This window comes from Pongo abelii, chromosome 8 (genome assembly GCF_028885655.2).
Source record: "Pongo abelii isolate AG06213 chromosome 8, NHGRI_mPonAbe1-v2.0_pri, whole genome shotgun sequence".
Classification (NCBI taxonomy): Eukaryota; Metazoa; Chordata; class Mammalia; order Primates; family Hominidae; genus Pongo; species Pongo abelii.
This window is the reverse complement of record NC_071993.2, coordinates 18,089,819-18,108,035: the sequence shown is the minus strand read 5'-3', so window position 1 is coordinate 18,108,035 and position 18,217 is coordinate 18,089,819. Positions and strand designations below refer to the sequence as shown.

At 40.1% G+C, this 18,217-nt stretch overlaps 1 protein-coding gene across 3 annotated transcripts in view; it reads right to left on the bottom strand.

The window, feature by feature from the left end:
* The window catches only part of SLC39A12 (solute carrier family 39 member 12), an 84,499-nt gene that overhangs the window by 43,307 nt on the left and 22,975 nt on the right, over positions 1–18,217 (bottom strand). The window contains exons 5-9 of one of the 3 annotated variants that reach the window (XM_002820569.3): positions 15,334–15,506; positions 11,948–12,119; positions 5,799–5,971; positions 2,143–2,295; positions 179–289 (exon numbers count right to left, since the gene is read on the bottom strand). In XM_002820569.3, the coding sequence (XP_002820615.2) occupies positions 179–289; positions 2,143–2,295; positions 5,799–5,971; positions 11,948–12,119; positions 15,334–15,506 (782 nt within the window). The remainder of the gene's footprint in view (positions 1–178; positions 290–2,142; positions 2,296–5,798; positions 5,972–11,947; positions 12,120–15,333; positions 15,507–18,217) is intronic. The other 2 variants (XM_009245158.2, XM_002820570.3) reach the window with 2 other exon arrangements.

The following is an 18,217-nucleotide window of genomic DNA, read 5'->3' as shown; positions in this document are numbered from 1 at the left end:
TTCACTACAGCTTTCAGGGGCTTGGCAGAGTTTTCTAAACAGCATTTATCATAGTTAAGAACAGGCAAATCAGGAGTATGGAATCTGTTTATCTACCCTACTGATTTTCATTTGTTCATTGAGGAATAAAGGAGAGAAGGTAATCAGATCAGTAGAATGCTTCAGATGAGGAACCTACCAACTGGATAGTTGAAGCAGATTTGCCTCTGCCTGCCTGGTCACTTAATTCAGAGCTGAGTGCAAGATGGTGGGAATGTCCCACGTGCCCATTAACCAGTGACAGGCCCTGCTGGATGAGGATGGTTTAAAATTAGTGTTGAAGCCAGAAGAACACAGGTGCAGTCTTTGTCAATGCCATGGTTCCATTCCATTGCCTATTGGCCAAAATGGTAGTTGCCACAAAAGAGAACTAGGATGCTTTAAGAATGGAATGCAACTTCAAAAATGTCTAGTGATGATTGAATGAGGCTTGAATAGTGGTAGTTTTTAGACTGTCTTTTGATTTACTAAAAAAAAAAAATTATATTTACACAAAATTAAATTCTGAATTCTTTCTCATGGACATACCACAATGATAATAATCAAAACTGTATCGTAACCTGTGACTACTAAAATAATGTCTCTGGAAACGTATTCATCTATTAAAGCATTTGCAGTTCCTAAAACATATGCATTCCTTTTATTTTAGGCAATATTACAAATCTTGGAATTCAGTTAAGACTCATTTTAAGTTCCCTGACAAGCCCATAAACAATCTGAATAAACTCTACATTTTTGGATGTTCAGAATTTCTTTCACTCATTACCATACTGGATTTCTAACTACTGAATTATTGGTATATTGGCTTTCTAATTTAGTTTTCCCAACCCAGAAATGTTAATCCATTGGGTATAAGTGGGGATTTGTTATTTATTTAATGCTTCTTGGGATTAGAACTTCTTTTATGAAGGGTAAGTTCCTAAACTTTTAGGGTAAGTACTGTAATAGAAGTTGGCATTCCTAATTTCCAAATTACCATAGCATTCTAGTTTAAGCCCCAGGCCAAAGAAAAGTCCTGCTTTATTAGAAAACTTTTATAAAAGTTGACTCGTAGTCTAGTTGAATTCATGACCTCTATTTATTACTGAAAAGTTTTCAAATATATAGAAAGCTGAAAGAATTGTATTGTAATGTAAATACTGACCTATCCACTTCCTGGATAAATAGATAAATCTATTTTATCATGTATCTATCCATCTATCATCCCTCTATCCATCCATAAACTCATTTTATTTGTTGATTCATAAAACAGAATTTTGAACAAATTTAGGAATGAAAAACAATAAGTGCTATTTATTTTTTCTTTTTTTTTTTTTTTGATATGGAGTCTCACTCTGTCGCCCAGGCTGGAGTGCAGTGGCGCGATCTCGGCTCACTGCAACCTCCACCTCCTGGGTTCAAGCGATTCTCCTGCCTCAGGCTCCCAAGTACCTGGGATTACAGGCACATGGCACCATGCCTGGCTAATTTTTGTATTTTTAGTACAGACAGCGTTTTGCTATGTTGGCCAGGCTGGTCTCAAACTCCTGACCTCAGGTGATCCGCCTGCCTTGGCCTTCCAAAGTGCTGAAATTACAGGTGTGAGCCATAGCTCCCGGCCGATATTTGTAGACATTTATCAGCTACTGGCATAATAAAAGAAATTACTAAAGCTGAAAAAAAGATTTGCCGCAAATTTCAAAATTCCTAAGATGCTTGTTTTTGTAATTTTAAATGCCTTTAAGATAGAAAATGACATACGATTTTATGAATTTTCAAAGCTTTTGTTTGCTTATTTGTTTAGGTTAAGAAAGACATCCAAAATGCTGATTAGTAGCTAGAATGTTGGGCCCCTTCATTCCCCAGACATAAAATAGTCCCCAGTTCCTAAACCAACCATGAAGGTTAAACAAAAGGTCGTAACAAGTACATTAACTGCCCAGGAATAGATGTTTTAAAAAATTAATAATCTATTAGAAGGAGCTGTGTATCCTTGAAATCAGCATTCCATTAGACATCCCCTACACAGGCAACTTCATTACTTTTGAACAAGTACTTGTGAAGGAACAGATGAATGTATTATAAGACTTTAAAGCACAAGACAAATAAAGCTTAAAAATATACCTTGTCATTTGGTGACACAAGAAGAATAAAACATTTTTCTATCAAGAAAAATCCATGGATGCCTCCAATTAATCCCAACAGTTTCCAAATATGACCTTTGCTTTCATGGAAATGCCCAAATTCTGGGGCTTCCTGCTTATGTAAACCAAGAACCTTCAGGAAAAAAAAAAAAAAAAAAAAAGGCAGAGAGAAAGAAGGAGATAAGTCTTGATGACTTAACTATTAAATAGTAGGCCCAGTGTTGAATATATTTAATTTTCATTCTGGGAAATGGCATGACAACTATTAATACAATCACTAAAAGTCCAGTTTGCTTTTGGGTATATGAATGCTTCCACTGTACGCTTTAATCAGGGTCAAATAAATTGTGTACAATAGAAAACAAAAGAGAGCTTTGAATAGCTTGTGCTAATGAACAGAATGAGGCCTAAGCTTTATTTCTGCAAGTGCCCTAGATTTTCATACAAACTCAGTCCTTCGGCCAAATTGTTTTTCAGGAGTCCAATCTGCATCTGTTTGTACAACAATGCTTCATAAAATATTAATAAATTTTATATTTCATCTGGGGTTTATTCTCATGCCCTATAGCAATCAAAGTAAACTTTTATTAAATATCAGATAAGAAAGAAATCCACCTTGAAGAACTTGTTCCATTGGGAGCATACTGTATGACTGACAATATTGTCAGGTCTCTGGGACACAAAAGGATACGAGAAATGTGTCGGGAATTTTTCTGTAATTGACTCATCCCATTGGTTGAGTCATTCCATTGGTCAAACTCATGATTTCTTGTGAGCCAGTAGATCATTCTACACCATATCCCTTCTCTCAGAGAAGGCAATTTATGAAGTAGCTCATAAATGGTTTCCAGATTTAGAATGTTACTATTAAATTTTAAAAAGGAAAAAGAAACCATATGTGTATAGATTATATGTATATACATTCATACATATATGTGTATAGGCATTTATGTGTACCTACATATATGTATGTGTGTATATGTGAGTATGCATATGTATCTACATATATACATTGTATGTGTAAATATCACTAAAAACCAATATATGTTAGTCAACTTTTTCTCTTGCTAAGGGCATTAAAGGATACCCACCTAATACTTCTAATGACCATTATTGCACAAAATAGAGAACATTTGTAATATCATAAAACAAAACAGAAGAAAAACCCCAGATCTCAAAATAAAATGTAGATCTTTCAGCTGAACAAATTTAGCTGACTAAAAAAGGCAATCATATGAGTAACATTTTTCTCACTTCTGTGCAGACGTTTGAAAACTTGCCACAGATCACTGATTCTTCTAGCACACCACCACACTTGTTCTGCATCTTTCTTCCTCTTTCCAACAACTTTTGTCCTCGTCTCTCTTTTTTTTTTTCATGAGACAGAGTCTCGCTCTGTTGCCCAGGGCAGTGGCATGATCTCGGCTCACTGCAACCTCTGCCTCCTGGGTTCAAGTGATTCTCCTGCCTCAGCCTCCTGAGTAGCTGGCGTTACAGGTGCCCACCACCACGCCTGGCTAATTTTTGTATTTTTAGTAGAGACGGGGTTTCACCATGTTGGCCAGGCTGGTCTCGAACTCCTGACCTCAGGTGATCCGCCTGCCTTGCCCTCCCAAAGTGCTGGGATTACAGGCATGAACCACTGCACCCGGCTCTCATCTCTTTTCTTAAGCAAAAAAGACTGTCTACAAAATTTCGTGAAACCCAGCTAATCTCTGAAGTTCTCTGTAACATGTTGCACCCATCCTCAAGTCCACCTTTGCTGTGGGCTCCCTCATTGGGGGAGACTCAGGTTGACCTGAGAGCTTTTTCTGCTTCTCAGGCTCCTGGGCAGTAAACAATTCTGCCACCACTGCTTTGACCTAGAAAAAAGGCCTCGGCCACAGCCTCTACTCAATCATAAGCCCTGAAATATTTCCAGGATATTAGATTATGAGGGCAATTAAAACTCATAATAGTTTTATTTTTCCAATGCTCCCTTTGCAATTTTCAGAACATTGAATAACAATTGAGCCTCTAAGCAACAAGAGTGACCCTGCAGGAAATTGCCAGAGGCTTGTGGAAAATTTTAACCAGCTCAGGCTTTGCTGGAATGGGGATCATTGGTCCACCATCATTATCCCTGGTAAGAGATTTCAGAGGGAAGAGAAAACCTCATCTGTAGATGACCTCAACTCAAGTTTTACTCCTTTCCTTTCTGAAAAAGAGCCTCAGCACGCGTCAGCAGGAGGCAGCCTCTTGGTGCTCACCTGCTTCTTAAGAGAAATCTAGACACTGTTAGTCAGGCAAGAAGGAAAATTCCACTGTGATGGCTGAAATAAAGAGACATGAAAGATAAGACTATCACAGAGGTGGGCAGGGTCAAGGGTATAAACAAAGGATAATGAGGCACCCAGAGACTGGCAATCGCAGGAAAGCATTGCCAACCTTAGGGGTGAAAGGGAAAAGGGAGGAAGGCCAGTGAGCCGTGGAGCTGTGGGGAAGCTGTCCACTGGAGACGTAGCCCACAGCAAATCAGCCACTTCTAGAGCGATACCGGAGCCAGGAGGGAGCTGAGCACAAATGCCACTGCCCCTCTCTCCTCCTCCTCTGAGTTTTCCATTGTGCCCCTTATTGGCTGACCCCAAACAAAAATCCAACCTGCAAGGTAGCTGAGGAGATGCAGCCTTCTGGGCAGAATAGAAAGAAGGACTAGTGAATTAGGCCATTTTTGCGTTGCTATAAAGAAATATCTGAGGCTGGATAATCTATAAAGAAAAGAGGTTTAATGGGCTCCTGGTTCTGCAGGGTGTACAGGAAGCTTGGTGTCGGCATCTGCTTCTGATGCGGGCCTCAGGAAGCTTCCAATCACAGCAGACAGTGAAGGGGAAGCAGGCACATCACATAATGAGAGAGAGAAAGCAAGAGAGAGGGAGACAGGAAGGTTCTGGACTTTTAAACAACCAGGTCTTCGGTGAACTAACTGAATGGCAACTTTTTTTTGAGACAGAGTCTCACTCTGTCACCCATGCTGGAGTGCAGTGGTACGATCTCTGCTCACTGCAACCTTCGCCTCTCGAGTTCAAGCGATTCTCCTGTCTCAGCCACCCGAGTAGCTAGGATTACCGGCGCATGGCACTACACCCAGCTAATTTTTGTATTTTTAGTAGAGACGGGGTTTCACCATGCTGTTCAGGCTGGTCTCGAACTCCTGATCTCAAGTAATCCACCTGTCTTGGCCTCCCAAAGTGCTAGGACTACAGGCGCATGTACCATGTGCAGCTAATTTTTGTATTTTTAGTAGAGATGGGGTTTCACCACGTCGGCCAGGCTGGTCTTGAGCTCCTGGGCTCAAGCAATCTTCCCGCCTCAGCCTCCCGTAGTACTGGGATTACAGGCGTGAGCCACCGTGCCCTGCCACCTTTTCTTTCCTTTATTTCAAAAATACTACTACTATGTGGCGAGCCTAATGTTGGGGCATCTCTTCTCTTCTACAAGTGCAGAGAGGCCTTGGGGAAATAATATTTCTTTTTAAGGAAAACACCAGCCATGATACTCTCTTTGAAGTCTCAGTAAAATTTTGCATAAATACCTCCAGTGGTTAAAACTGAAGAGAAATGAAGCAAACTTTATCTGAAATGGAAAAGACCAGATTACCTGAGGGATAAGGTGGAGCAGAGCATCCCCAGACAGTGTCCCGACGGCCAAGCCCACAAACAGCTGTAAGATAAGCCTGTAGTTCTCCTCACAGCTGTGGAAAAGGACCAGCGCTGTCCCCAGCATGGAGCCCAGTGTGAGAAGGGTGACAGCCACCGTGCTGTAGCCGTATTCTAAGTCAAAGGAGATCGTAAACACAGTCAGTGCCCAGTGCCCTCCATTCTGGCCTCAGCTGGCAAAAATGCCAGAAGAATCGGTCTTACAGTAACAGCCAGTAGGGAGATGGATTTTTTAAATAAGTGTTTTGTTTTTATTTTGAGACAGGCTCTCTCTCTGTCACCCAGCATGGAATGTAGTGGCGCTATCATAGCTCTTTGTAGCCTTCACCTCCTAGGCTCAAGTGATCCTCCCACCTCAGCCTCCGAAGTACCTGGGACTACAGGTGCACACCATCATGCCTGACTCATTTTCTGGTATTTTTTGTTTGTAGAGATGGGGTTTCGTCATGTTCCCCAGGCTGGTCTCAAACTCCTGGACGCAAGCAATCCACTCATCTCAGCCTCCCAAATTGCTGGGATTACGGTTGTAAGCCCACTGCCCCCAACTTGGAATTTTTAAATAAGCGTTTTGTTGTTTTTGTTTTTGAGACAGGTTCTCACTCTGCTGCTCAAGCTGGGGTGCAGTGGTGTAATTATAGCTCACTATAACCCTGAACTCCCAGGCTCAAGTGATCTTCCCACATCAGCCCCTCGAGCAGCTGGGACTACTGGCAGGTGCCATCATGCCTGGCTAAGCTTTTCTTTTTAGTAGAGATAGGGTCTCACTGTATTACCTGGGCTAGTCTCAAGTTCCTGGGCTCAAGCAATCCTCCTGCTTCACCTCTCAAAGTGATGGGATTACAGGCATAAGCCACAACACCCAGTCTTATAAGTGTTATATGCGGTAAAAAGTTTTTAAATTTTTAACAAAAAGAATGAACAGATTTGCTATGGTCTAAATGTTTGTGTCTCCCCAAAATTCACATGTTGAAACCTAACCACCAAGGTGGTGAGTGGTATTAGGAAGTAACGCCTTTGGGATGTGATTAGGCCATATACTCTTCACCCCTGTTGAATGGGATTAGGGTCTTTATAGGGGCTAAAGGGACTGGAGTTCTTCCCTTCACCAGTCCATGAACCAGGAAGCAGACCCTCACCAGATGCCGAATCTGCTGACGCCTTGATCTTGAGCTTCCCAACCTCCAGAACTGTGAGAAATAAATGTCTGTTGTTTATATAAGCCATCCGTTTGTGGTATTCTGTTATAGCAAGGACTAAGACAAGACTTTCTTCAAATAACCCTGTTGTTTTGAAGTTACTCTGACTACCCCTTACTAAAAATTATCGCGGCAATCAAGGACTGAGCTTACCTCCAACCCTCAAAGAAATAATTCCCAAAGAAATAATTCTCAAAGAAACAATTTCTTGAAACTACAACATCTACTGACAAACACTAGTAACAATTTCCCTTTAATCATATCTTAAACTTCTCAAAGGCAAAAAAAAAACTAGCCCTTACATAGGAAGCATAAGGTTTGGCAGCATTGTAGACCTATGTTTGTGTACAAAATGAGTACACGTTTTGGAAGAACTTCCTTCCAAAAGCTGTCTGAGTTATTTGTAATGTCCAGAGTGATATTATTTTCAGTGACTAAAATGAGTGATGTTATTGGTGAAAACTGATCAATGAATGTGTAACAGTTGATAATAAAAATCTGAACGATCTACATTTTGGATGATTGCAATGACTTTTATAATCCTTAGAATTTCATGTTTCTAGGCTTCCTTTTTAAAAAATATTTATAAAGTACAATTTGTAAGGTTATTCAAAAGAAAAACAAATATATATATATGTATATGTATATATGAAGGGAGAAGAAATAAAGGAGAAAGGGGAAGAGATAAGATTAAAAGAGAGGGAGGAAATGACTTTCGGAGTCAAGTACAGACAACATAGAGATAAGGAGTTATCTATGGCATCATTTTCATCATTTCATCATGGCAAACTAGTTAGTAAACAATGAGGAAAGCTAATTATGAAATTAAACTATCACTTTCTTCAGTGACTATAGATATACAACAATTTAAATCAAACAATCCTGGTATCAAAATACTTAAAGCTCATTGCAATTTTTTTAAAAAAATCTATCCTCTTAAAGTTTGTTAAACAGAAAATATTTCATTCTCATCACCCTTGCATTTTTCTAAAAGGTTCATTCTTTAAATTAGATCATTTTATTTTATTTTTATTTTTGAGACAGTCTCACTCTGTCACCCAGACTGGAGTGCTGGGGCACAATCTCAGCTCGCTGCAAACTCCACCTCCCGGGCTCAAGTGATTCTCCTGCTTCAGCCTCCTGAGAAGCTGGGACTACAGGTGCCCGCCACCATGTCTGGCTAATTTTTGTATTTTTAGTAGAGACAGGGTTCCATCATGTTGGCCAGGCTGGTTTCGAACTCCTGACCTCAAATGATCCACCGCCTTGGCCTCCCAAAGAGCCGAAATTACAGGCATGAGCCACCATGCCCAGCCTAGATCATTTTAATAATATAACTGGTAACAGAAAAATAGGCTTGTGATATTAAGAGGACCTTTACTGAAATATAAGTTCTAAACTACCCAGGGGTTTAATATTAAAATAGAGTTGGCAGTAAACTCAGAAGAGGAAAAAAACTTTTAAGCATCTATTCCCGTACCCCCACTACCACATTTTCATTGCTATGGAATCCCTATAAAATGGTTTAGAAGCAAGGTGAAATGAAGAGTTGTTCTTCTATGGGTATAGAGTTTTAGTTTTGCAAGACGAAAAAGTTCTATTATCTATTGCACAACAATGTGAATATACTGAATTGTGCAAATACAAATGGTTAAGATGGCAAACTGTATGTCATGTGTATTGTTCAGACACCTACGTCATCGTATCTTTCATCATTCTAATGTAATAAAAATACTCATGTTATAGAAACTTCCCTGAAAATCTTCAACCAAGTTTCATATCCCATTCTTTCCCACACAGATTCTATATGGGAATGCCATTCTTTTCAATTATTACATAAATTAAAGATATTTGAATAGTAACATGGGCATCTGGATGTCTAATAAAATTTAAAGCTGTCCCATTTTAGAAGTGGTAACTGCAAAAGACCACAAAAGGCCAAGAAAGCACAATGACAAATCAGGGTACGACATTTCCCAGGCAAAAAGCAAAGTTGAAACTTCTTCAGTTATTTTGCTACACCCCACCCCTGTGGGCTCCTACCCATGCAGGACAATGAATGTTTCATAACTTCAGAGGTTAGCAAATCTTTTTAGATTCTCTGTGAGTCATATTTCACTTGCTTTCATGTAGGAAGGATAGCCTCAAAACCATAAAATATCTGACCTGTGGTCACAGGACTCTGCTAATTTACCCCAGGTCCCTGCATAGGTGCCATGAAGTCTTGATTGGCGTCAGGCAAATTGCAGACAGGCTCTAAAGTTTCCCATTATTACAATAGAGCTTGACCTAGCCACTAAATTCTTAGCCACTTCTGAGCAGCTACTTTGAATAGGTCTGAAACTTAATTTGTACATGGCCCTAATACTCTTTCCTGGAAACTCAGTCGAAGGTGGTGCTTAGAGGTTGAGTTTCAGCATACTGAACAGTATTTTCTTAATAATGTCTCCCCAAGTCTTCCTCCTTTCAGTATAATATCATACATTTCTATAATTTCGAAAGAACTTTTGAAATTAAAGCTTTTCCCTATTCACATAATGCAACATTTTCGATTGAGGACAGTGATTTTTTTTTTTTTTTTTTTTTTGAGATGGAGTCTCGCCCTGTCGCCCAGGCTGGAGTGCAATGGCGCGATCTCGGCTCACTGCAACCTCCACCTCCCGGGTTCAAACGATTCTCCTGCCTCAGCCTCCCAAGTAGCTGGGATTATAGGTGCCCGCCACCATACCCAGCTAATTTTTGTATTTTTAGCAGAGACAGGGTTTCATTCACCATGTTGGCCAGGCTGGTCTCGAACTCCTGACCTCATGATCCACCCACCTCGGCCTCCCAAAATGCTGGGATTACAGGTATGAGCCACCGTGCCTGGCCTAGGTTCTTGTTTTTAAGACAGGGTCTCTCTCTGTCACCCAATTGGAGTGCAATGGCACTGTCATAGCTCACTACAGCCTCGAACTGCTGGGCTCCAACAATCCTCTCGCCTCAGCCTCCCAAGTATCTGAGACCACAGGTATGTGCCACCATGCCTGGCTAAGTTTTCTTTTTGTAGAGACAGGGTCTCCCTATGTTGCCCAGGCTACTCTCAAACTCCTGGGCTCAAGCAATCCTCCTGCCTTGCCCTCCCAAAGTACTAGGATTACAGGAGTGAGACACTGCACCTGGCCTTTCTAGATTCTTTTTTTTTTTTTTTTTTTTTGAGTCGGAGTTTCACTCTGCCGCCCAGGCTGCAGTACAGTGGTGTGATCTCGGCTCACTGCAAGCTCCCCTTCCCGGGTTCATGCCATTCTCCTGCCCCAGCCTCCTGAGTAGCTGGGACTACAGGCGCCTGCCACCACGCCTGGCTAATTTTTTTGTATTTTTAGTAGAGATGGGGTTTCACCACGTTAGCCAGGATGGTCTCGATCTCCTGACCTCGTGATCCGCCCGCCTCGGCCTCCCGAAGTGCTGGGATTACAGGTGTGAGCCACCGCGCCCGGCCCCTTTCTGGATTCTTTAGTGAGTGTGACGTGTTGGGCTGTTTCCCAGGAAGACTATTCCCCAGAAGTGTCTAGAAGTTCATGTGAGAGGAGATACAACTTTTTTCATAGGTCTTAACTTCAAAACCCTTTTCCAAGCGGCCTGTACATTCCAGCCCCAAGCCAGATGGTAGGAATGTAAACGCGCCCGGGGATGCTCTAGGTGCCACAGTGCTGTCTTCATCCGTTTTCTGAGCCTCATTGAATGACCACCAAGTGCTGGGTTATTTAGCTGCTCACTATTAATGAACTCTTTTTCTCTTAGTGAATGTGGAATCTTAGATATTCAGGCCTGGCATGTTTTTGTTCACATAACATTTTCAATTAGGCCACTTGATGTTACAGAATCCACTGTGAGTTAGAGGTGGGTAGCTGAACAACTCAGCTATGATTGGTATTGCAGGCTCTCTCAAAGACAAAGAAACACAACTCTGAGAAAATAATATATCTAAGGCTCTCAGATCAATGGTAAGTTAATTGTCACATTTTTTACTAGATAACATGGATTGTTCTCAACCATTTTTTTTTGTCTTTTAAGTATACAGAGCTTTAAATTTACTGAAGATATTTTTGTCCACATTATCCCATTTGAACCTCACAGGTATGCAGTGAAGCCCTCGGAGAGATCTCATCTATTGCAATGACTCAGTGGGATACAGGTAACTGCAAATATTGATCCCTTCCCTTCCTGGGGCTGACAGCTATGTCTGGGAGGCTGGTATCTCCCTGCATGGGTCACCTTCATCCCACAACAGCCCAGTGAGCTTTGGTTTATTGTAATGTGTTTTCATTTTTTATACATGCCATGATGTGAGAAAGGCAGCCCTATAGGATATCACTGCTTTCCACTGGGCTGGAAAAGAAACAGTCTTGGGGAGAAATTGCTTAAGATCACAAAGTGAGGAAAAAAAAGCATGACTCAGCTCTGCATTCCACATTCCAATGCTATTGCTTTCTCTTTTACCATGCCACCTCTCAGCTATGGCCTTTTATGTTGATCCATGATTGAGTCAACTATAGAAGACATAATTAATTCATATAAATCATATACAAAAATAACATATTCATTGAAGAGTAGTATGTATTGTGGTTGGAAACAAGGACTCCAGGGCCAGCTTGCCTGGGTTTGAATGGCAACTCCATCACTTCCCAGCTGGGTGTCCTTGGGAAAGTCACTTAAATCTCTCTGTGCCTCAGTTTCCTCATCTTTAAAATGGGAAAAATAATATCTACCTTGTAGCATTGTTAGGAGGATTAAATGAGTTGATAAATGTAAAATGTTTAGAACAGAGCCTGGTATATAGTAAGTATCCTGCGTTTACTATTATTATTGCATACATTGTGCACATCAGCTTCCTGAAGGAAGATCTAGAACTTACTCTCCAGAGTGGTAGGTGGCAGCTTTGCTTTTTGGTCCCTGGGCAAGTGGCAGGAGCAGCTGAGGAGTTGCTGGATGATCCCGGGACTCATTTGCTTAAAGTCCTCCTTAGAAATGAGTGAGAGGCCCTTCTGTAGAAATATCTCCACCAGCTGCCTAGCAGAGAAGCAAGTCTGTGTGAGGAAAACATAACATTGTTACTAATCTCCGCATATTTAAACTAGATTCTCCACCAGTTGTCATTCTTGAGGAGTGAATTCTAGATGGAATGGCTAGAACACACACATGAAGCCAGTACGACATGTGTTTCCCTGCAAACTTTCAGCTATATGTAATTCCTAAGGATATTTTAAACCTCTGACCAAAGTCTGCAATACCTCATTTTCATTCTGAGCCTTATTTAGTAGAGTTTTGCACACTTTTTCTTTCCTAGAAAGACACATTGTGTTTTACAATGTGTTGAGTGGTGTTTTAACCAGCAGCCTTAGAATGTCTTCATGTTTTTGTTCTTTTTCATTGAGGATAGCTTTGTGTTAATAAAGACTTCATACAATAAACAGAAGTCCTATGGTAATGAGGTCACTGTCTTTAATACTGTTTGATTTAGTCAGCCTGTGTAGGCAACGTGTACTTTGAAAAGTCCTAAAAGTAAAGGTAAAATTTTTGAAAGTAAAGCTATGTCAACTAGCTGCTGTGTAAATACCAAATGATATAGCTACCTCTCTCAATCGGCATATCCCTTCTCCACAGACACACACACACACACAGTTGAAAAAATCATTATTTGTTGCTGACTTTACTGATTTTTACCTAAATATTTACAATTTGTTTTCATACTGTACAGGCATATTTATGAGAGAGAAGAATAAGGAAAGAACAAATGCCACGGTCTCTAAAAATGGCCACAAGACATTTGTCCATCTCAGAATAAAGGTTGACATTGTGCACTTCAAAAATTACAATTTAAAAGTTTTAACAGGTGAATGAGAATGATGGGTAGTTTCACTCTCACAAATGGATGTTTTCTATTGAAATAAGACCCCAATGCAATGTCTTTGTGATCTTTAGTTGCGATCGGTAAGGTATTGTTTTAAAAATCAGTGGTTTGCAAAGCTGATTTGGTTTGCCACACGGTATAGATTTTTTTTAATGAAGGCATTTTGCTAATCTGTAAATAATGATGACATAGTTGCTGTTTGTCTTTTTCCCCAAATAAAAATCTTTAGAGATGATTTCATGGATACAAAGTTTTATCTTGATCAGGAAATGTTTGGGTGCATAGAATAGAACCCACTGAAATCAGAAAACCAAGAGGAGATTGTATTAGCAAGGCACAGATGGTCTCAAAGAACCCAGGGATTGAAAGAATGCCCACGCTTCATAAGGAATGAGAACTTCAAGCTGGGAAATCAAAGATGCAAGATCTCTACCCACAAACTTCTTCCCACCCCCGCCCCCTCCCCATCCCTGAGCCAAGTATTTTCTTTTTTCTGTTTCCCTCTGCATATATCTATTTCCTTTCACAGTTTGGCCCTCTCTCGTAAACTCACGGCCATATAAGCCCCAACTCTAAAGTGACTTTTCACTTCAAGAACCCAAGAATGCTGCACCTATAAGTCCTGAGAGAGATCTGATTGATTCAGCAAAGCCACACATGGTATCTCTTGAGTCAGGTGTCCATTTAGTTCAATCAGTTTTGCCGAAGTAGTAGGAGATGGAATAAAGCTGTTCAAACATGGGTGCCAACCTCACTCCTGTGGGTGAGGAAGGCATTTCTTAGTAAGGGATTGGGCAAGAACTCCAGAAAGTTTCTGCTACAAAAAGCATCCACAGAAAGCTAAACTTGTGTTTTTTTCTCCCTTTATCAAAATAATGTATGCCAAAGACAAGATTCTTTTTTGCACCACTTGTTATTGGCACAATGTAATTATTTCATCATCAATAATATTGACAAAAATAAAGGGACACTGGCAACAAACTTTTGATGATAGTTTCATAATACAATTCCTATCAGAAAAAGCCTGACTGGTAAATAAAGGAATGGAGAGAGAAACAAGAAGAGAATACCATGTGTCTTTCTCCAGTTTGTTGTCAAGAAGCCGAATAGTTTCTAGTTTTAGAATACCTTCTCAGAGAGTAAGTTATTCTATTACAAACTTCTGCGCCCTTGATCTTCGCTTGCTGCTCTTGTGCCATTTAGGTCATTAAGTAAATTTCTTCTGAAATCACTAATATAAATGTCCTCACTGGGGACTCATTATATTCTATAAAATTTTGAACATGACATATTTTTTATAAAGAAAATGAAAATTTAGATTATGCAGCCAACAATCTTTAAAACATCTTTATTCCTTCCTATGTAATTTTGAAATATGTTTGTACTTGTGTTGATGTTATCAGATTTCTACAGAAGCTTTACAAACATATTCAAAAGCAGTGGTTTCTAATCTTTAGTTTTGAGAATTACTTGCAGGGCTTGTTAAAAGACAGAATTCTGGGCTCTACTCTTGGGGTTTATGATTCAGTAGATTCTGGGTTGGGGCCTGAGGGTGTACATTTCCAACAAGTTCCCAGGTGGTACTGCTGCTGCTAGCCCAGGCACAACCCTTGGAAAACCACTGACCTAATAATATAGGCAGAGTCTTCAAATCTGGTGTCCCACGTTAGGATACCATCAAGAATCACAAAGAAAGTCACACGTTGGAACAGAGAAGAATTATTGGAGAAAAGGTTGTTGTGTTTGTTTTGCACAGAAAATGATTATTAGCATTCTTAGAAGATGCATGCCTTAAGTAACCCCTAAATTATAAGAAATGAATCATTATTTATTCAAATAAGGTCTCCATGAAGAGACCCTATTTGTTCTCTTCCTGAGAGTTGGCCCTAATTAAGGAAACCTCACAAACATGGATTAATATGGAGATCAACTCTTGTCACCTGCCGTTGAATACAGTAAACTTGAGTTTGAAAGAGTCAACTTCAACAGATTCCTATTATACATGGCAGAAGTAACAGAAAATAACTTTTAAGATACATAATAGCAAAAATATGTGCCTATTTTTGTTCAACATTGTATCTCTCATGCCCAGGATGATTAGTGGTGTGCATAAAATGCTCAATATGTTTTCTGAATTATTAATTCATTCAATCTGAACCCAAGGGAGGAAAAAGCAATATATTTCATTCCCCTAAAGACCCTGGCTTTATGTCTACAGAGTTACACTTGTAGAAAAAGAAAACCGTAACTAATTGGTGGAACTAGAATATTTTTACTTTTCAAGATAATACACAATATTCTTTAAGTTTTCTGCAACTCTAATAAAACTTTCACAGCTGAGCTTCCTTTGACAGTAACAAATGCTTGAAAAAGAGAAACAATGGCAATACCTGATCCCAGGAAATTGGATCATCCTCAGACTCTTTTTCCATGGATGAAGAGAAATTAGAATAGTCCTGATTATGGGTTATTATGTTGTTTTGTTTCCTTTGAAATTGATGGATTTTCTCATTTTTGATACAAGTACTTCTGGTCCAGAGAGTGTTGAGGAGGTGGTCTAGTTCTAGAAATTTCATATAAAATCTGGTGTCACATAGAATAGATAAGTTCAGAATACTCACAATTTCACATAGCTACAGCATAGATATTCCCTTACAAAGAATTCTCATCATTTTTTAAGCCATAGAGATGATGGAATGGACATTTCCACCAATGAAAATGCCTTCCATTGAGTCAAGGATTTTCTTTTTCTATAAAAATGTAAATTAAAGATGAAACTGGCCTAATCCTTAGGAAATTATTCCCTGGGGGCATTATACATCCATCGTAGATTAATTATTACTTTAGTTAAGTCAATCAAATTGTTTTCCTTTTAAGTGTATATGCAAAAGAGAGAAAAGCCCTGAAAGGGAGACAAGATTCCAGAAACAAACTAGATCTTGTTTTCTAATGCAACTATGGTATGGCAGTCAGTTTAAAGATCACAGATTAGTTTCCCTCAGTACAGCTCTAGGCTTTTAAAAAATAATTTGTACAAAGAAGAAATAAACATAATAGTAAATTTATATGGATTTATACATCTTCTTACTTATGATTAAAATGGAATTTTCCTAAATGTTATCAACAGTGGTAGAAAAAAAAAAAGCAGTCAATAAATACATCTCAGTATTTCCAGATGCTGGATTCAGCAAATACAGACTTTAACGGAGCTATTACGTTTAAGGAACTAAAGGAAATCATATTTAAAGAATTAAAGGAAAGTTTGACAATACTAAGTCAATTAATAGCAATTTTTAATAAGGAAATCTAAATTATATAAATGTCCAAATGAAAATTCTGGAGTTGAAGAATATCGAGACAATAAGTGAAACAAAAAGTTCACTAGAGGAACTCAACAGCATATTTGAGAGGGCAGAAGAAAAAAAATCACTGAACATGAGTATAGATTAACAGAAATAATTCATTCTAAAGAAAAGAAAGAAAAAAGAAAAAGAACAAGTGACAGAGACCTGAAACAAGAGCAAGTATACTAATGTATATAAATTGGCAGTCAGAGAAAGGAGAAAGAGAAAGGATTAGAAAAAAATATTGGAGGAAATAATGGCCAAAACTTTCAAAATCTGAAGTAAAAGCCTGAACATACATGTTCAAGAAGCATATCAAACATCAAGTAAGCTAAATACAAAAAGATTCACACCCAGACACATTACAGTCAAACTGCTGAAAGTCAAAGATAAAATCTTGAGGATCAGCGTGGTGGCTCACACCTGTGATCCCAGCTCTTTGGGAGGCCAAGGCAGGTGGATCATCTGAGGTCAGGAGTTCAAGACCAGCCTGGCCAACATGGTGAAACCGCTTCTCTACAAAAAAAAAAATACAAAAATTAGCCAGGCGTGGTGGCAGTCGCCTGTAATCCAAGCTACTCAGGAAGCTGAGGTGGAAGAATCGCTTGAACCCAGGAGTGGAGGTTGCAGTGAGCTGAGATGGCACCACTGCACTTCCAACCTGGGCAACAGAGTGAGAATCTGTCTCAAAAAAAAACAAAAATGAAAACAAAAAACAACAACTACAACACAAGATAAAATCTCAGCAGCAAAAGAAAATGACTCATCACCTACATGGGAACATCACTACAATTAATGGCTGACTTCCCATCTAAATAATGGGGGACAGAAGGGTAGTGAAATGATATATTCAAAGGGCTACAGAAAAAACTGGAGGAGGCAGAGCAAGATGGCAGAATAGAAGCCTCCACCAATCATCTCCCCACAAGGACACCAATTTAACAACTATCTACACAAGAAAAGCACCTTCACACAAACTAAAATTCAGGTGAGCCCTCATTATACGTGTTTTTAACTTCATATTACTGAAACAGGCACTGAAGAAGTAGAAAAAACAGTTTTGAATCTCTGATGTCACCCCTCTCCCACCTCCCCAGCAGCAGCAGTGTGGTGCAGAGAGCATCTCTGGGTGCTGACAGTAGGGAGGCATGGCAATTGTGAGGCATTGAACTCAATGCTGTCCTGTTATAGCAGAAAGGAAAACAGGACCAAACTCAGTTGACATCTGCCCATGGAGGAAGCATTTAAACCAGCCCTAGCCAGAGGGGAACCCCTGATCCTAGCAGTTAGAACCTGACTTCCCCCACAAGCCTTGGCACCTCAGGCTAAAGTGCTCTGGGGTGCTAATAAACTTGAAAGGCAGTCTAGGTCACAAGGACGGTGACTTTTACATGAGTCCTAGTGCTGTACTGGACCCAGAGACACTGGACTTGGAGAGTGGGGCACATGACCTACTGAGACACCAGCCAGGACAATGCTGGCATTACCCCTCCCTAACCCCAGGCTGCACAGCTCATTACCCCAAAAGATACCCCTTACTTCCACTTAAAGAACAGAGAGGAAAGAGTGGGGAGGACTCTGTATTGCATCTTGGATACCACCTCAGCCACAGCAGTATCGGGCAGTGGTGAAAGTTGCAAGGTCCTGTTTCCAGGTCCTTGCTCTCAGACAATATTTCTAGACATGCCTTGGGCCAGAAAGGAACCCACTGCCTTGAAGGGAAGGACCTAGTCCGGGCAGGACTTGTCACCTGCTAACTGAAGAGCTCTTGGGCCCTAAACAACCAGCAGTGATACCCAAGTACTATGTCAAGGGCCTTGGGTGAGGCTCTGAGATTTGCTGGCTTCAGGTATCAGCTCAGCCACAGTGTGTTAGAGTACCAAGCAGACTCTTGGGGTGGGGGGCCCCAGATTCCAGGACTTGGCCCTTT